The 19,956-nt window shown below is 38.7% G+C and overlaps 2 protein-coding genes across 3 annotated transcripts in view; both read right to left on the bottom strand.

Moving 5' to 3' along the window:
- Positions 1 to 19,956, bottom strand: part of LOC132145434 (E3 ubiquitin-protein ligase TRIM35-like) — a 188,556-nt gene that overhangs the window by 83,637 nt on the left and 84,963 nt on the right. The window lies entirely within an intron of this gene.
- On the bottom strand, positions 2,081 to 18,829 carry LOC132156089 (zinc finger protein 271-like). Of its 2 annotated transcripts, XM_059565046.1 has the most exons (6): positions 18,775 to 18,829; positions 18,448 to 18,563; positions 17,641 to 17,802; positions 10,245 to 11,462; positions 4,382 to 4,543; positions 2,081 to 3,958 (listed from the first exon to the last, which is right to left on the bottom strand). In XM_059565046.1, exons 2-6 carry the CDS (start codon positions 18,530 to 18,532, stop codon positions 2,733 to 2,735), a joined length of 2,853 nt encoding a protein of 950 aa, XP_059421029.1. In that variant the 5' UTR covers positions 18,533 to 18,563; positions 18,775 to 18,829; the 3' UTR covers positions 2,081 to 2,732. The 2 variants fall into 2 exon arrangements, with proteins under 2 accessions (XP_059421029.1, XP_059420951.1); XM_059564968.1 differs by lacking the exon at positions 18,775 to 18,829 and having other exon boundaries at positions 18,448 to 18,609.

Raw genomic sequence — 19,956 nt, 5'->3', positions numbered from 1 at the left:
TGTTCCCTTCCTAGGGTATATCGTCTCGTCCGAGGGAATATGTATGGACCCTGAAAAAGTTAAGGCTGTGATAGATTGGCCATCTCCAGATTCCCGTAAGGCCCTACAGCGGTTTCTGGGGTTCACCAATTTCTATCGGCATTTCATTCGCAATTTCAGCCAACTAGCCTCACCTCTGACAGCCTTGACCTCTCCCAGTACTCCGTTCAGGTGGTCGGACGCAGCTGAGACTGCGTTCACTAACCTCAAAAGACACTTCGTTTCGGCTCCCATACTTAGGGCCCCTGATCCCACATGGCAGTTTGTGGTGGAGGTCGACGCATCAGAGGTGGGGGTAGGAGCAGTGTTGTCCCAACGTGCTGTTTCGGACGATAAGGTACATTCTTGCGCGTTTTTTTCCCATTGATTATCTCCTGCTGAACGCAATTATGACATTGGTAACAGAGAGTTGTTGGCCATCAAATTAGCTTTAGAGGAGTGGCGTCACTGGCTGGAAGGCTCAGGGGTACCTTTCATTGTTTGGACCGATCATAAGAATTTAGAATACATTAGAACTGCCAAAAGACTCAATTCCAGGCAGGCTCGGTGGGCACTTTTTTTCGGTTTGATTTTACTTTATCGTACCGCCCGGGTTCCAAAAATCTCAAACCCGATTCTTTATCGCGTCTTTTTGATCCCTCCGCCCGGTGACTCCCGAGTGTATTTTACCTGAGAAATTAGTGGTCTCAGCACTCGTATGGGAGGTTGAGTCGAAGGTCAAGACGGCCTTACAAGGGGTAACGCCTCCGCCCGGTTGTCCACCGAACCGTTTATTTGTGCCGGAGGAGTTAAGGTCCGAAGTCGTCCAGTGGGGTCACTGCTCTAACGTGGCTTGTCACCCAGGGATAAGTCGAACTAATGGGTTGGTTAAACAACGATTCTGGTGGCCACGTATGGCTCGTGACGTCCGCGATTTTGTTTTGGCTTGCTCAATTTGCATCAGAGGTAAGTCATCTAACCGACCTCCTGATGGGCTCCTTCAACCGTTGTCTGTCCCTTCGAGACCCTGGTCCCACATCGCACTAGATTTTGTTACCGCCCTCCCGCCCTCTAATGGCATGACGTCGTTTTGACCGTAGTGGACCGGTTCTCGAAGGCAACACATTTCATTCCCTTGCCCAAATTACCTACAGCCAAGGAGACAGCGGTCACTGTCCTAGATCACGTCTTTCAGCTTCATGGCCTCCCGGTAGATGTGGTTTCTGACAGGGGATCTCAATTATATCCAAATTTTGGAAAAAGAGTTTTGTAAATTGCTAGGTGCGTCAGTTAGCTTGTCTTCGGGTTATCATCCCCAAAGTAACGGACAGTCTGAGTGAGCCAACCAAGATTTAGAGAGGACGTTGCGATGTTTGGTCTCCAAGAATCCTTCTTACACACTCCCTATATATTGGCTTGTCTCACGTCTTGTATTTGTGAGAACGTTGTTTCATGTCTGATCTCTGTCTCTTGCTTATGTGTTGTTTGCGTTGGATGTCCGTGTCTTCCCCTGGAACCTCATCCACTCTCCGCACTTCCACAAAGCATCAGGACTTACCTTCGGCTCGATTCCCCGCAGTTCCTGTGCCATCCTCTCCTGCTGCCTTCTCACCGTCACCATCCGGATTACTCACCGTCTCACCGTCATCTTGGATTGTCGTCTTCCCAGCATCGTGTTGTACCCTTGTTTGTCTGTTTCATATTCATTAAACTGTTTAACTCGCACTTGTTTCCAGCTCCTCCTTCACCCAGTCGTCACACAATGTCTCATGAGGATTTCAAACTTGTAGAGCAGGTTTAGATAGGACAACTGCCTAGTCATATTGGTTTGAGAACATATTTGAAGAAAGGTTTTGATCCACTTCAAATATTGACTAATGTATAGCGCAATATCGTTTATTAGTTATAATAACTTAATTTCAGAGGAAGTTTCCTTAACTCAAAAAAGAAAGAAAAAAAAAGGTGCAAACTGTTGCATTAATTTCATTTGTTGCGTCTATACAATATTTTTTAGACTGTGAAATATAAATTCTCACAGAATGTAGCCTATTCAATACCAATATACGGAACCATCTGTTTATGCTTTTCTAAATCCCAAACAGAGTCCAGACATCAGTAAAATATGCATCTATGAACATGTTTTATAGGCTTTTTTAGATTTGGGAAATACACATGCATTACAGACGTGACAAAAAACATTTTGGAGACATAAAACCATCATTTTGGTTGGCCACCTACTGTACATCATAAGTGAAAATTTTTTTTAGAAACATTCTAAGTAATTTTAGAAGAAACAGTGAAGAACAAAATTTTTAATAAACCTAAGTCTTTCTTAAAAGTGTATCTTCTTTAAGCTGCCTGAACAAGAACAGTTTGTAAAAACCTCTGCTTTTCTTTATGAAAGAGTAAGCAAACGGCAAGTAACTTATATGCATGTGTAAACAACATGAAACTCATAAGGAAGCACAATGATATAATTTATATCATGAAGCAAAATTAAAAACAAGGAATTCTATCTTTGAGCTGACCTGAATCCCAGCTGAATCTGCTGGTTTTGAAGATGAACTTTATTCACTGTGAAAACTTTAGATAATGTTTCTTCATCATGTCACTTGTAATGACAGATGTATGCAGATGATATTTCATAGCTTGATGCATTATTGTGTCATCTTTTTGTAATGATGCGAAACAGACCTGAAAGATCTGAAGATGATCTACTTAATGTGATTGTTTTTTGTATGTCTGTTTAGGGCAGAAGATTGACTGAAACGCTTCCCACATGTAGTGCATTGATACGGTTTCTCTCCAGTGTGAATCCTCTCATGTGTTTTCAGATGTGATGACTGACTGAATCTCTTGTCACAGTGTGAACACTTGTAAGGTTTCTCTCCAGTGTGAATCCTCTGGTGATGTTTTAAACAGGTCGCTGAAGTAAAAGTCTTCTCACACTCAAAGCACATGTAATCTCTCACACCAGTATGTGTTTTCTGATGTATTTTCAAACTTTGCAGACGTGAAAAACTCTTTCCACACAAATTACATGAATGTGGTTTCTCCTTTGTATGAACTCTCAGGTGTGTTTTCAGGACTGAACTACTCAAAAATGTTTTCCCGCATTGATCACATGTGTACAGTTTCTCTCTAGTGTGGATGTTCATGTGCCTCTTAAGGTTTGCTGATCGTCCAAAACTCTTTCCACACTGACCACAAGTGAACAGCTTCTCTCCAGTATGAACTCTCATATGCACCAAAAGATTTCCTTTTATTCTGAAACTCTTCTCACACTGATCACATGTATACGGTTTCTCTCCAGTGTGGATCCTTTCATGTATTTTTAGAGTTGCTGACACACTGAATCTCTTGTCACAGTGTGAACACTTGTAAGGTTTCTCTCCAGTGTGGTTCCTCTGGTGAAGTTTTAAACTGGTCGCTGAAGTAAAAGTCTTTTCACACTCAGAGCACACATAGTCTCTCACACCAGAATGTATTTTCTGATGTTTTTTTAAATGTTGTAGATGTGAAAATCTCTTTCCACACAAATGACATGAATGTTGTTTCTCCTTTGTATGAACTTTCAGGTGCTGTTTTAGGACTGAAGCTCTCAAAAATGTTTTCCCGCATTGATCACATGTGTACAGCTTCTCTCTAGTGTGGATGTTCATGTGTAACTTAAGACTTGCTGATTGTGTGAAACTTTTCCAGCACTGATCACAAGTGAATGGTTTCTCTCCAGAATGAACTCTCATGTGAACATCAAGAATATGTTTATATTTGCAGCTCTTTCCACACTGAGTGCAGGTGAAAGATTTCTTGGCTCTTGTTTTCCGTAATATTATCTGTTTGCTTTGACAGCAACTCGAAGGGTTTTCTCCAGTTTTGAAGTGATTTTTCTCCTCAACTTCAATCAATTCTTCATTGTCCTCATGTTCTTCAATCAACACTGAAATAACACCAAAAACGGTTCATATGTCAGTAAATCATGAAAAAGTAAAGAGACATGAAATTGGACCCTGAAATAACAGTGTAAAGTAGTCAATTTCTATATAAAATTGTGATATTTTGATTAAATTTTATAAATACATTTAGTACATTTTATATATATATTGTGATTTTTAAAACATAATAGGCATAAATCCCATGTTTCAGTAGGAATAATTTGTAAATAAATTTGACCAAGAACACAATTATCTAACAAATAATGTTGTTGCAAAAAGTACCCATTTCATAGAAAGGTTATTTTATTATTTTATTTAGTTTTACTATTGAAGATCTCTAAAGATATTTCCAACAAACAAAGTCTAAGTCTACTTGTATATTTATAACCATCAGCATTGTTAGTGAAGAATGAAGAATAAACACCAACCTGTTAGTTCTTCAGTATCTTCAGTGTGTTTGATTCTGCAGGGTTCTGGATCTCCCATCTCCTCTCGGTCCTTTTTAATAAACTCAGACTTTACAGATTTCTTCCCGAAGCTTTGATGCTCGTCTTCACTTGTAAACTGATGGGAATTTTCCAGCTGAATTTCTGTAGAAAAAACATATTTGCCATAATAAACAAGAAACCATGATGTATTGTCTCTTTGTGAATCATCATACCACTCATGATATTAAAAGAGACACAAAAGTAAGAGTGTAGAGCACATCAATTTAAAATGTTCATTCAGTAACATTGAATGCTGTATTGCCACAGCCATATCACCCTGCAGCCTAAGACTGGTCACACAGTGAAGCTTAGCAGGGTTGAGCTGGTCAGTACCTGGATGGGAAACCTGGAAAAACTAGGTTCCTGTTAGAAGAGGTGTTAGTGAGGCCATCAGGGGGTGCTCACCCTGTGGTTTGTGTGGATCCTTATGTCCCTGTATAATGATGGGCACAATATACAGTCAAAAAAGCACTGTCCTTCAGATGAGATGTTAAACCAAGGTCTTGACTCCCTGTGGTCATTAAAAATCCCATGGCACATTTAGTAGTGGGTAACCCCGGTGTCCTGATCAAATTCCCTCGTCTAGCCCTTGTCAACCATGGCCTCCTAATAAACCCCAACCATTGAATTGGCTCTATCAATCTCTCTCCTCTTCACCTGTAGCTGGTGTGTGGTGACCATACTGGTCTTATTGTGCTGTGGCTGCCGTCGTATCATCTTAGTGGATGCTTTACACTGGTGGTGGTTGAGGAGAGACACCCCACTCACATGATTGTAAAGCGGTTTGGGTGCACAACAATACACAAAGCACCATATTAATGCATCATTTAACACTGCACTCACATAAATGCTAAATTTTTCGGTTCCGGTAACATCGCCTCTGCAGCAGGGCAACTAGGTGACTCTTCTGATCCGATCAAAACATTAAACAAACAAAAAGTTTCTCCCCACTCAGTGATGCACCCACTGAGAAACCTGATGAAAGTGCTCTAGTTATTGGTGATTCTATTGTATGGAACGTGAATATAGAGACACCAGCCACCATAGTCAAATGTTTACCGGGAGCCAGAGCGCCTGACATCTTGGCAAATTTAAAAGTACTGGCTAATGTTAAACGTAAATACAGCAAGATTGTTATTCATGCCGGCGCTAATGATGTTCGACTTCGCCAGTCGGAGATCACAAAAAATAACATTAAAGAGGTCAGCTAATTCTCTGCACATAGAGACACCTAGATATCACACTATAGAGCCTGTGTCTGTTTCCTGAACTAGAAAATACAAAAATTGTCCAAATCAATTTAAGAGTAACAATTTAACTGAGTTACAACAAATACAGAAAAGATGCAAAATGGATAAAGAAACGATAAAGCTTGGCTAATTGAATATCAGGTCCCTTTTTACAAATGCACTTTTTGTAATAATATGATCACTGATCATAACTTAGATGTGCTCTGTTTGACAGAAACCTGGATAAAACCAGATGATTACATTATTTTTAAATGAGTCTACCACCCACTATTACTGTTATATACATGAGCCACATCCAAAAGGCAAAGGGGGAGGTGTTGCTTCAATTTATAACAATGTTTTCAGCATTTCTCAGAGGGCGGGCTTCAAGTATAACTCATTTGAAGTAATGGTGCTTCATATAACATTATACAGAGAAACAAATGTTAATGATAAATCCCCTGTTATGTTTGTACTGGCTAATGTATACAGGCCACCAGGGCACCATACAGACTTTATTAAAGAGTTTGCTGATTTTATATCCGAGTTAGTGCTGGTTGCAGATAAAGTTTTAATTGTTGGTGATTTTTGTTGGTAAAATTATGCAGCTAAGAGATGAAATCTCAGATCATTATTTCGTTTTGTGAAAACTTCATATAGTTAAAACTGTAAATTCTACTTCTTGTTACAAATATGGTAGAACCATCACATCTACCACAAAAGACTGCTTTGTGAGTTATCTTCCTGATGTATCCAAATTCCTTAGCATATCCAAAACCAAAAAATGGAGCGCAGCTGGAGGAAAACAAAATTAGAGGTATTTCGTACTGCTTGGCGGGAAAGTAACCTATCCTAAAGGCTCAACAAGTGTTGATGTTTCCCAACATCACAGCAGTAATGACTTTATGCACTACTTTACTTCTAAAATCGATACTATTAGAGATAAAATTGTAACCATTCAGCCGTCAGCTACAGTATCGCATCAGACAGTGCACTATACACCCCCTGATGAACAGTTCCAGTCATTCTCTACTATAAGAGAGGAAGAATTGTATAAACGTGTTAAATCTTCTAAACCAACATGTATGTTAGACCCTATACCATATAAACTCCTAAAAGAGGTGCTTCCAGAAGTCATAGATCCTCTTCTGACTATTATTAATTGATCATTGTCATTAGTATATGTCCCCAAAACCTTCAAAATGGCTGTTATTAAGCCTGTTAATAAAAAAACATAACTAGATTGCAGACCGATTATAGTTAATTACAGACCAATCGTTAATCTCCTTTTTCTGTCCAAGATACTAAAAAAGGTAGTATCCTCACAATTATATTCCTTCTTAGAGAAAAATGGTATCTTTGAAGATTTCCAGTCAGGATTAAGACCGTATCATAGTACTGAGACTGCTCTCCTTAGAGTTACAAATGACCTGCTCTTATCATCTGATCGTGGGTGTATCTCTCTATTAGTGCCATTGGATCTTAGTACTGCATTCGACACAATTGACCACAATTTTCTTTTGCATAGACTAAAAAACTTTGTTAGCATTAATGGAAGTGCATTAGCATGTTTTAAATCGTACTTATATGACCGCCATCAATTTGTAGCAGTAAATGAAGAGGTATCATATCGATCACAAGTGCAGTATGGAGTACCTCAAGGCTCAGTACTAGGGCTGTTACTTTTCACGCTTTACATGTTACCCTTGGGAGATATCATCAGGAAACATGGTGTTAGCTTTCACTGTTATGCTGATGATACTCAGCTCTATATTTCTGTGTGGCCAAGCAAAACTTAGCAATTTGAAAAACTAATGGAATGCATAGTCGATACAAAAAACTGGATGAAGAGTAACAAAAACAGAGGTGTTAATTAAAGGACCTAAAAACTCTGCATGTAATAACCTAGAACGCTGTTTAAGACTTGATAGCTGCTCTGTCATTTCTTCGTCATCAGTTGGGAACCTAGGTGTGCTATTTGATATCAATCATAACTTAAAAAGCTACATTTCTACAATTTGTAAAACTGATTTTTTTGTCTTTGATTTTTTAATCTAAATTACGGCCTATGCTCTCAATGTCAAATACAGAAATGTTAATCCATGCATTCATGACCTAGGTTAGATTATTGTAATGCTTTATTGGGTGGTTGTTCTGCACGCTTAGTAAACAAACTACAGCTAGTCCAAAATGCAGCAGCAAGAGTTCTTACTAGAACCAGGAAGTATGACCATATTAGCCCGGTCCTGTCAACACTGCACTGGCTCCCTATCAAACATCGTATAGATTTTAAAATATTGCTTATTACTTATTAATTGAGTTTTCGGGCTCAAGATGGTTTGCTTTTGAGCAGGTTTCATCACAATGGTAAGTTACGCTACACGGCTACCCTGCTCCAGAGCAGGTTTTATTCTGGGTTAAAGATCACAAACCCAAACTGCACCAATCAGCTGTGAGCAAAGTGACACATAACTGATGCAATGAAGCCACTCCCCTGTAGCTCTTGTTTCAAATTATGGCAGTTTACAGTCAAAGAATTTTAGAGAAAAAATTGCCTGACTTTTGCAGCTACTTATTATATTTTATTAATTGTAATCGTTTATAATTCATATAACATATTCATTTAATTATTATATAAAGTGACAATTCATTTTAATATAACTTTTAAAATTACTAAACTATATATACATGATTAAATTCAGATAATTTCATTAATTTCGATATATATATTATATATATATATATTTGCCAACCAAATTGTCCTGCACTTTTGTTCATATGGCAGTACTTTTAAATGAAAAAAGTTTACAATAAAGTACTTTTGAATGCATTAGTTTTGTGCATAACAAGGCTATTAATTGTGATTAATCGCAGACCATCATGTGATTAATCGTAATTAAAAAATTTTTTAATAATAATAATAAATTTTTAATAAGAAACAAAATTTCTTGATCTTCAGCAGAAAACTGAATAGCAGGGACTCTCGCGAGAAGTGAATCCAAGTTACGCTTTGCTGATGCTCTCCACACACCATGTGATTGGCTGTTTGCTGCACGTGTCACACTTTCAGGTGCAAGCACTCCAGAGTTATTTGCAAACACCGGTTCAATCTCTGAATTGACCGAGTATGTTTATATCGAGCCTTGTCAGCCCACTGTTCCTGATTTAAACCAGGCTGGCTTAATCGGGTTTTGTCAACTCAAAACAGGTGCATCTCAATAAATTAGAATGTCATGGAAAAGTTTATTTATTTCAGTAATTCAACTGCAATTGTGAAACTTGTGTATTAAATAAATTCAATACATACAGACTGTAGTAGTTTAAGTATTTGTTTTTTTTAATTTTGATGATTTTGGCTCCCATTTAAAGGGGGGTTACAATAGTGTTTCATGTATTCAGATTTTTCACAGTGTTAAAGAGATGGATTCTCGTGTTAAACATGGCCAAATTTTTCAAAAATAATTTAGAAGAATGACTGAGAATTTCTGTGCCGAAAATCTTACTTCCGGGTTGGTACAAGTTTCGGCCGTTTTTTTTCCGATCGTGGATCTAATGACGTAGACAAGAGTGGAACTCCTTATATGAGCATTTCTCTCGGAAAAGCATGCCCGTGCACACATTGACCCGAGGAGAGCGAGACCGCGCACATCAACGCGCTTCCTCGGGAGATCGTCAGCAGCGATGCATAGGATTTGGTCGAGAATGTCTCCAAATAACTTCGTTTTTTGATGTGAGGGAAAGTTTACTGTGTTCAGCTTCCCAAAGAGCCCAGCGTTACATGAACAGTGGATGCAGTTTGTTTTTCTGGGGCAGCAATGGAGTATAGCAAGTGTCTTTGTGTGTTCTCATCATTCAGTGACAAATGTTGTATAAACAAGGCCCAGCACTCTATGAACAGCCAGCTTTTGCAATGAATGTTTGTGGGTTACTCTCCTTGTGAAGGGTGTCAGTGAATGTCTTCTGGACAACTGTCAGATCAGCAGTCTTCCCCATGATTGTGTAGCCTAGTGAACCAAACTGAGAGACCATTCTGAAGGCTCAGGAAACATTTGCAGGTGTGTTGAGTTGATTAGCTGATTAGCATGTCACCATATTCTAATTTGTTGAGATGAATTGGTGGGTTTTTGTTAAATGTGAGCCAAAATCATCACAATTAAAAGAACCATAGTCCTAAACTACTTCAGTCTGTGCGTATTTGAATTTATTTAATACACAAGTTTCACAATTTGAGTTGAATTACTGAAATAAATGAACTTTTCCATGACATTCAAATTTATTGAGATGCAACTCTGCAACTCTCGAGTTTGTTCATCTCGCTACATTCTACAGGCCACTGAGGTTTATTGCTGTTGTGGATCTCTTTCCACACTGTTGGCAAGTTAAAGCATTCTCTCCCATCTGACTTCTCATGTGGAGTTTTCACTGAAAATTTTAGATAATTTTTCTTTGTCATGTCACTTGTAATGACAGATTTATCCCGATGATATTTTATTGTTTAATGCAGTATTGTGACACATTTAGTGAGAACACATCAACAGACCTGAAAGTGCTGCTTGTGAAGATGATCTACTTACTGTGATTGTTTTTTGTATGTCTGTTTAGGGCAGAAGATTGATTGAAACACTTCCCACATGCAGTGCAATGATACGGTTTCTCTCCAGTGTGAATCCTCTCATGTGTTTTCAGATGTGATGACTGACTGAATCTCTTGTCACAGTGTGAACACTTGTAAGGTTTCTCTCCAGTGTGAATCCTTTGGTGCTGTTTCAAACAGTTCGCTGAAGTAAAAGTCTTCTCACACTCGAAGCACACATAATCTCTCAGACCAGTATGTGTTTTCTGATGTTCTTTAAAACTTTTTAGACTTGAAAACCTTTTTCCACACAAATTACATGAATGTGGCTTCTCTTTTGAATGAACTCTCAGGTGTTTTTTCAGGACTGAAGCTCTCAAAAAAAAATTATCGTATTGATCCCATGTGTACAGTTTCTCTCTAGTGTGGATGCTCAAGTGCCTCTTAAGGTTTGCTGATCGTCCAAAACTCTTTCCACACTGACCACAAGTGAACAGCTTCTCTCCAGTATGAACTCTCATATGCACCAAAAGATTTCCTTTTATTCTGAAACACTTCTCACACTGATCACATGTATACGGTTTCTCTCCAGTGTGGATCCTTTCATGTATTTTTAAAGTTGCTGACTGACTGAATGTCTTGTCACAGTGTGAACACTTGTAAGGTTTCTCTCCAGTGTGGTTCCTCTGGTGAAGTTTTAAACTGGTCGCTGAAGTAAAAGTCTTTTCACACTCAAAGCACACATAATCTCTCACACCAGAATGTATTTTCTGATGTTTTTTTAAATGTTGTAGATGTGAAAATCTCTTACCACACAAATGACATGAATGTGGTTTCTCCTTTGTATGAACTTTCAGGTGCTGTTTCAGGACTGAAGCTCTCAAAAATGTTTTCCTGCATTGATCACATGTGTACAGCTTCTCTCTAGTGTGGATGTTCATGTGTAACTTAAGACTTGCTGATTGTGTGAAACTTTTCCAGCACTGATCACAAGTGAACGGTTTTTCTCCAGTATGAACTCTCATGTGAACATCAAGAATATGTTTATATTTGCAGCTCTTTCCACACTGAGTGCAGGTAAAAGATTTATTGGCTCTTGTTTTCTTTAATAATATTTGTTTTCTTTGACAGCAACTCAAAGCGTTTTCTCCAGTTTTGAAGTGATTTTTCTCTTCAACTTCTCTCAATTCTTCATTGTCCTCATTTTCTTCAGTCAAATCTGAAATAAAATAAAAAAACAGTTAATTTGTCCGAAACGGCATAAAGTAGTCATTTGCTATACAAAATTTTTATAATATTGATGCGGTTTTATAAATACATCTAGAACATTTTATATATGTATTCAATACCACGACTTAGGTGCCCTTGAGCAAGGCATCGAACCCCCAACTGCTCCCCGGGCGCCGCAGCATAAATGGCTGCCCACTGCTCCGGGTGTGTGCTCACAGTGTGTGTGTGTGTGTTCACTGCTCTGTGTGTGTGCATTTCGGATGGGTTAAATGCAGAGCACAAATTCTGAGTATGGGTCACCATACTTGGCTGAATGTCACTTCACTTCACTTATATAGATCTCTGAAACTTTCCATAAATGAAGTACTTTGCTTTTTAATTAAAAAGTCATAGTCAGAAGTCAGAAGAACACTGAGTGCAGTAAAGCAGGTTTGACAAATCAGTGGTCTGGTGTTTGCAAGTTAGGCAAATTTTCTACTCAAGTTGAGTCTGGGGTGTGTGCGATTGTGCGACTGGCGAAAACGATGCATATTTAAATTTTTTTTTTTTTTTATAGCTGAGATCAGGAGGTCATTCCACCAGCTGGGCACGGTCCAGGAAAAGGTCAGTGAGAGTGATTTTGTGCCTCTTTGGGATGGCACCACAAGGTATTGTTCACTTGCAGAGCGCAAGCTTCCGGAGGGCACATAAGATTGAACTAGCAAGTTTAGGTATATTGGTGCAATGGCAGTGGTTATCTTATAGGCAAGCACAAGTACCTTGAATTTTATGTGAGCGGCTACTGGTAGCCAATGTAACCTGATGAGGAGAGGAGTAACGTGAGCTTTTTAGGCTCATTGAAGACCACTCTGGCTGCTGCATTCTGGATCAGTTGCAGAGGTTTGATAGTACATGCAGGAAGGCCCACCAGGAGAGCATTACAATAGTCCAGTCGGGAGATAACAAGAGCTTCAACAAGAAGTTGTGCAGCTTGCTCTGCAGGACCAGGCCATTGTAGCAGTGTGGTGTGTGAAGTTTTACTGATCATTGATCAAAACTCCTAGGTTTCTGGTGGTCCTGAAAGGAGTTATGGCTGACAAACCCAGCAGAATAGAGCAGCTGTGATGAAATTATGGGTTTGCTGGAACCACAAGCAGTTTGGTCTTAGTGAGGTTGAGTTGAAGGTGATGATCTTTCATCCAGCTAGAAATGTCTCTCAGACAGGCTGCAATGCAAGCAGCTACCGTCGGGTCATCTGGTTGGAATGAGAAGTAGAGTTGAGTGTCATCAGTATAGAGGTGGTAAGAAAAGCTGTGCTTCTGAATGACAGATCCTAATGACGACATATAGATGGAGAAGAGAAGTGGTTCAAGCACTGAGCCTTGAGGAACCCCAGTAGCAAGAACTTGTGGCTTAGAAACATCACCCCTCCAAGACCCCTTGAATGGTTCTATCAGAGAGGTAGGAATTTACCCACAGGAGTGTGGTTCCAGAGATGCCCATCTTTCTAAGGGTGGACAGGAGAATCTGGTGATTAATGGTATCAAAAGCAGCAGACAGGTCCAGTAAGATGAGTACTGAGGATTTTGAAGCTCTTGCAGGCGCAGGGCTTCAGTAACCGAGAGCAGAGCAGTCTCAGTTGAGTGGCCACTTTTGAAGCCAGATTGGTTGCTGTCCAGGAGGTTGTTCTGTACAAGGAACATAGAGAATTGGTTGAACAACTCACTTGAGTGTCTTTGCAATGAATGGAAGAAGGGATACCGGTCTGTAGTTTTCTAAAAGTGTTAGATTTAGAGATGGTTTCTTGAGCAGTGGGCTTACCCGAGCCTGCTTTAATGCTGAGGGAAATGTACCAGAGTGAAGAGAGTTGTTGATAATGTGAGTAAGGGAAGGTACGACTGAAGACGAAATGGCTTGAAGGAGGTGAGTGGGGATAGGATCAAGTGTACAAGTAGTAGGATGATTGGAAAGGATAAGTTAGGAAATCTCCGTCTCCGAGAGTGGAGAGGAGGAGAGAGAGTGTGTATTTGTCATTAAGAAGTTATCATCAGTTTGTGGTGTGGGGAATTGGTCAGTGTTGGTTCTTGTTTTATTTGTGAAGCAAATTACTAAGTCATCAGCTGTAAGAGTTGATGAAGGAGGAGGGGGAGAAGGACAGAGAAGAGAAAGTTTTGAAAAGTGTGCAAGAGTCAGAAAAGTTGTTAATTTTGTTGTGGTAGTATGTCATTTTTAGCAGCAGAGACATTTGTAAAGAAGGAAGAGAGGAGTGACTGATACACAATAAGGTTGGTAGAGTTTTTTGATTTGCGCCATATTCTCTCTGCAGCCCTGAGTTTAGAGTGAAGCTCACAGAGAACATCAGACAGCCAGGGGGCAGAGAGAGTAGTGTGTGCTGGTCTGGATGAAAGTGGGCAAAAGTTGTCTAAACATGATGTTAGAGTGGAGTAAAGAGCGTCAGTAACACAGTTTGTGTCCAGAGTTGAAAACTGAGAGGGAAGGAAGGGAGGATGAAAGCACAGAGAATAGGTGAGATGGAGAGAGTGTGCATAGGTTACGTCGAAAGGTGACCTGCAGAGGAGTGTGTGCTGTGTCAAGAGTAAGTGTGAGGTTAGAAGTGATGAGGAAGTGGTTTGAGGTGTGCAGTGGAGTAACTAATGTGTTGTCAGTGGAGCAATAGCGCATGTAGATGAGGTCCAATTGGTTACCTGATTTTTTGAGTAGCCATTGTAGGCACTCGCTTCAAGTCAAATGAAGCAAACAGAGTGTTGAAGTCAGCAGCCTGGGGTTTTTCTAGGTGGATGTTGAAGTCAACGAGCAGTACCAGAGGAGTACCATCCTCAGAAAAGTTTGAAACTAACACATCCACTTCCTCCAAGAAGTTACCCATTTTACCTGGGGGACGATAATCAACTACAAAGTGGATTTTAACAAGGTGGGTAATAGTAATGGCATGTGATTCAAATGAGTGGTTGCCTATAAGAGATGGTAGAAGATCAAATTTACATTAATGTGAGATAAGGAGACTAGAACAAGGGGCATTGTTCTCAGGTTTTGATCCAAGTCTCAGTTAGAGCCAAGAGGTTGAGAGGGTTGAGAGTGAGAGTTGAGAGTAATAGAAGAAATAAATTATGCTTTGTAAACAGCAAACTGGCAGTTCCAGAGTAGAGGACAGAAGGATAGGCTGTAAATGATTAGGATTGGCCTGCCTCCAATGTACAGTGTGTGATTTTGGAGTGTTCGTAGTAATAGTAATAATCGAGATTCAAAAGCACATAGTGAGTACAATTATCATAAACAAATACAAAGAGTGAATAAAGGTAAAGGAAGGGGAAAAAAGCAATACTCAAGTGCCTATCCTTCCTCGATGGAGTCGTGCAGAGTTGATGGTCTTTGCACGAGGGCTACCATGGAGAACTAACCAATTTTGTACTTGCCTGGGTACTCACAAGAAGGAGATGAGATGAAGGAGAGCCAGGCTCCTAGCCGAGCTCTGTGACTAGAGGGGGCTCCTGGCTGGACTCTGGAGAGCATTCTGGAGCCTTTATTGGATTGTACTCGACAGTAGAAGTCCTCTCTAGATGGAGTTTGGGGACAGGAGCAAAATCTGGGTCGAGTTTGGGGGCTAGAGCTATTTCTGGGCTCCAAAACATCCCATCATATTCCACCAGTACTCCCAGGGGCACTTACCTGGTTATTGAAAGGATTTGCATGGGCTGATCAACAATGGAGCTCATACTGTGTTGTCTTTTGATGGTCTAGTCTTCTGTCAGTGGTACACAGATCAGAGAGAGAGAAGAATAATGTTCCAAACAGGCTTTAATTAACACAACAGCATCGATAAGCAACAGGTGATCTTACATTTCACTGCTGGTTTTACACCTCACTGCTGGTCATAGAAAAATCTTGAATAAGCAGATTGAGCAGGAGGAAGATCAGACAGGTGAGGAACCCCACACGTTTATAGGACTTGATGGAGAGATAAACGCTTTCCTTTCCTTCCTTGTTGGAAGAGCACACGAAACTTGGAGATGGAGACACAGAGCTGACTGGAGATAAGGAACTGGAGATCGGAGATAGGAGACTTGGGAGTGCAAACAAACAACAGATAAGTAGATGTCAGGTGAGTAACAATCCAAGGCGAATATCTGGAAGGTCTTAGACGAGACTAGACTATCTGTGTGTGTGTGTGTGTGTGTGTGTGTGTGTGTGTGTGTGTGAGAGAGTCCTTTTAACCAGTACAGGTGGAATGAGAGACAGCTGGTGATCGTGACTGAATGATTGGTGACAATGAGCAGGTGAGTAGGAGGAGGAATGGTGGGAAACGATTGCTTACAGACAAGAGGTTGAGCAGCTGGCTGTCTGGTGCAGTCACAAAAATCTGGAGCTCAACATGCTCAAAACATGTTGAAATGATCGTAGACTCACCATCATGGACATAAGTCATTCAACCACCATCTCTCAGGACCTGAAGTGGGGCACTCACACTGACACCATAGTGAAAAAGGCTCAGCAGAGATTGTACTTCCTTTGTCAACAAAAAAAAAAGTTCAACCTGCCACAGGTGCAGATGACACAGTTTTATTCAGCTGTTATTGAGTCATTTCTGTGGTCTTCTATAACTGTCTGGTTTCTATAAATGTCTGTGCACCAGAACATCTAGGCATAACCCCCCCCCCCCCCATGCCATCTCCATCTTAAACAGCTAACACACGAATTATTACCAGTGTTCTGTAATTTATTTCTGTAATTCATTCTCCATCTCTAATTATTGTCTCCCTGTTCTCATGTTGAATGTGTGTATTTGTATGTATGCATGCATGTACCAAGACCACTGATTCTGAAATGTAGTTCAGATAGACAGAACTGGTGACTTTGACAGTGATATATAGTATACCGTCTGTGATAATATGGTTAGTGTTGTTGTAATGATGTGCCATCTGACATTATCAGGTAGATCTATTAGTCTATTAAAATTGTAAATTCAAGGCATTCTAAATTGTAGACAGGCAAAAATGCTACTGTATGCTTTTCATATTTATATAATTCAATAGTTCATCTATATCACGGAAAGAGTATATCACATTTTTCTGCAGATATCAGCATGATAACAAATGTAATAATTGTGTACAAGTACAGTTAAGTTAGCAATAAGAGTGACTTACATTTCTAGTTTTTGCTCAATTTTGCCAACAAAAATAGTTCCAAATTAAAGATCACAGCACTGTTTTGCATCTTTTTTGTGCAATTTTTTGAGTAAAAGTTTACTTAATGAATGAATCAACATTTTGAACAAATCGGTTGAATAAAGGATTCAGTGATTCACTTATTAACAATAGTCAAATGCTTTATTCCTCAATAAATCAGCCGTTGACACAACGACTCACTCATTAACAGTCACTTGCTGCCATAAACTGGCGGGCTAAATTGAGACTTTTTTCATGTCTTAAATCATTTAAAATAACAGTATTTAACCTTTTATTTTAAAAACAAAAACATTAGGCCTATTTATGCACCTGTAACTGCAGTATAAATGCATCCATGTCCCCTCTGAGATACATAAACTGTGTAAATACATCTAAATGCTATTTCAGATGCAGATTCCAGAAATGTTTTCTTATGTTGGAATAAAAGACACCAAATACTGGATGAGGTGCTCCTTATTCTTACCCAAAAATAAAAAATTGAAGAAAAACTTAAAACTGAACATAATCTTGCTACTCAAACGGTGTATGAAATTTAACATTTTGCATTTACTTGTACTTTAACTTTCAATAATTAAGTACATTTGAGATTTTAAAAATAGTTTTCTTGAAGTATAATAAATATCCCATACTTTAATAGTTTTACTCAAGTAATATTCTGAAGGTGACTTCACTGTCTGCCAATGTATTTTTCTGGTAAGATAACTGTACTTTTGCTTGAGTATGACTTTCAGGTGCTTTATACTCCACTGACACTGTCATGTGGACTTTAATACTTCCCTTTTCAATTAAAACTCTTTCCACACTGAGTGCATGCATAAGGCTTCTCTCCAGTCGGAGTTTGTATGTGCTTTTTAAGGTTTGCTTAATGAGTAAAACTCTTTCCACAGTGTTTGCAGATGGAAGGTTTCTCTTCAGTGTGAATTCCCATGTGTCTTTTAAGGGTTTAGTTTTGAAATAATTCTCCACAGTGTTTGCAGGAGATACCTCTAGTTCCTGTCTTCTGAGCTCTTATTCTTGTGGAAACCTCTTCAGTCTGTGAGCAGCTAAGATATTTTTCTTCCGTTTTGAAGTCTGGATTTTCCTCAAGCAGGTACTTCTCTTCATTTTGATTCAGTTCTTGACCCTCCTCTTTCAGCACCTTCAGGTCTAAGGTGAATAGAGACAAATACAAGTTAAAAGGTTAGTTCACCTAAAAACGAGAATTACCCCAAGATTTACTCACCCTCAACTTCTTTCAGACGAACACAATCAGAGTTATTTATAAAAAATACCCTGCTCCTTCAAGCTTTATAATTGTAGCGAATGGGAGAAAAAGCATATCATATCGTATGAGATTTTGCAGCTCAAAAATCATCCAACAATCATAAAACGTACTTCACACAGCTCCAAGAGGTTAATAAAAGTGTGTAAGACAAATATCTTTATTTAAAACTCAATAAACAAAACAACTAGCTTCTGGAGCCTTGCGGATACACATTTGACTTGTGTTAATATTCGTGACGTAGTGCACACTCCTATGTGCTGTGCAGCTCATGTGCTTATAATGCATAGTATATCACAGGAGTGTGCACTACATCACAGAAGTTAGCGTATGTCAAATGTGAATAACTGTCAAAAATAAAGTAAATTAAGGGATAACTTTCGTGAACTATCCCTTTAGCCTAGACTCCAGGTCAAATAAAAGCCATAATTAGGAAAATCATATGACATTCTTCAGAAACATCATTAATTCCTGTCGAGCTGTACTGTGAATAAGAATCAAATGAGTTCAGCTTTGAGAAAGAAACAAACCTGTTTGTTCCTCAGTATCTTCATGTTTGATGCTGAACACTTCTGCAATCCTAATGTCTTCTCTCTCCTCTTTAATAAACGACATCTTTATAATAGTGTGTCATGTGGATGATTATCTGTGAGTTTGGACAAGAGGAGAATAATTAACAGAAAGAAAATAAATCTAAAACAAATAAATAATAATAATAATAATAATAATAATAATAATAAACTTCAAAATCTTATACTAAGCATTGCAATGTTACTTGTAATAAAACATTAATTTAAGAGTTCTCATTAGAAGCATAAAATATCCTGAACAGTTTGGAGCACTTCAAAAACACAAACCTTTCTTCAGCCGAATCACAAAAGAGCAGGAGGAGGCACAGTCTTATGATGTCATATCTCCCCTCCAAAATAAAAGTCCCCATTCACACGCTAAAATCAGAGATGTGCAGATATATTCAAATACAAATAATAAAACTCATCAATGTTGTGTGTGTATGTATATATATATATATATATATATATATATATATATATATAAAGCTAGGGCAGATTGAAAAAGGCTTGGTTTACTGCTCAGTCAAAAATAAAAAGACTTCCTGATACATTTTGTCAACTACTTTCTGGATAATTCATGAAGAGAATCCTAGTCATGAACTTTACTGACATCACTTGTGGAACCAGATTGATTTGGTGTACAAAGATTAAGAACATCTTCTTTCAGTGTGTATCACTGATGGAATTTCGTTGGATGATTTATCTTCTCAATTTTATAATTCAATTTTTATATTTTATGTGTATCTCGTCTTTCCACAAATACAAGGGACACTTTCATCAATTTACAGACAATCCCAAGGTAAAGGTTAGCTATTGAGTCCTCCCAAAAACAGCCTCCTACCACCTGTAGTCAGAGGTTTGTTATAATTTACATAAATTATCTGTTAGAGGAACTCGTGCAGATAATTTGCAGCATTAATTCATTAGTCACAGGAAGTCTCCATTTCAAGGTTTTGTCATATGATGTTGAATGGTGATGATAATAATGTTGTTTTTTTTTTAACACTTGTTGAATTTGTATGGGTCAGATTGAGAAAGATTTTATAAACGGTTATTCAGTATACAAAATATACAAAAGTATACAGAAATGTACATAAAAAATATTTAGAAATGCCAGCATGAAAATAATTGATTCATTATGTTGATAGTGTTGAAATTACACAGCCAAGTGATGATATCTCAGATCATTATTTAGTTTTGTGCAAACATATAGCCAAAATTGTAAATTCTACTTCTTGTTACAAGTATGGAAGAACCATCACTTCTAACACAAAAGACTGCTTTTTAAGTTATCTTCCTGATGTATCCAAATTCCTTAGCATATCCAAAACCTCAGAACTTGATGATGTAACAGAAACTATGGACTCTCTCTTTTCCAGCACTTTAAATACAGTTGCTCCTTTACGCTTAAGGAAGGTTAAGGAAAACAGTTTGACACCATGGTATAATGAGCATACTCGCACCCTA

This window comes from Carassius carassius, chromosome 1 (assembly GCF_963082965.1).
Source record: "Carassius carassius chromosome 1, fCarCar2.1, whole genome shotgun sequence".
In the NCBI taxonomy this organism is placed as follows: Eukaryota; Metazoa; Chordata; class Actinopteri; order Cypriniformes; family Cyprinidae; genus Carassius; species Carassius carassius.
Note: the sequence above shows the minus strand (reverse complement) of the source record. Positions and strands in the feature narration are given on the sequence as shown.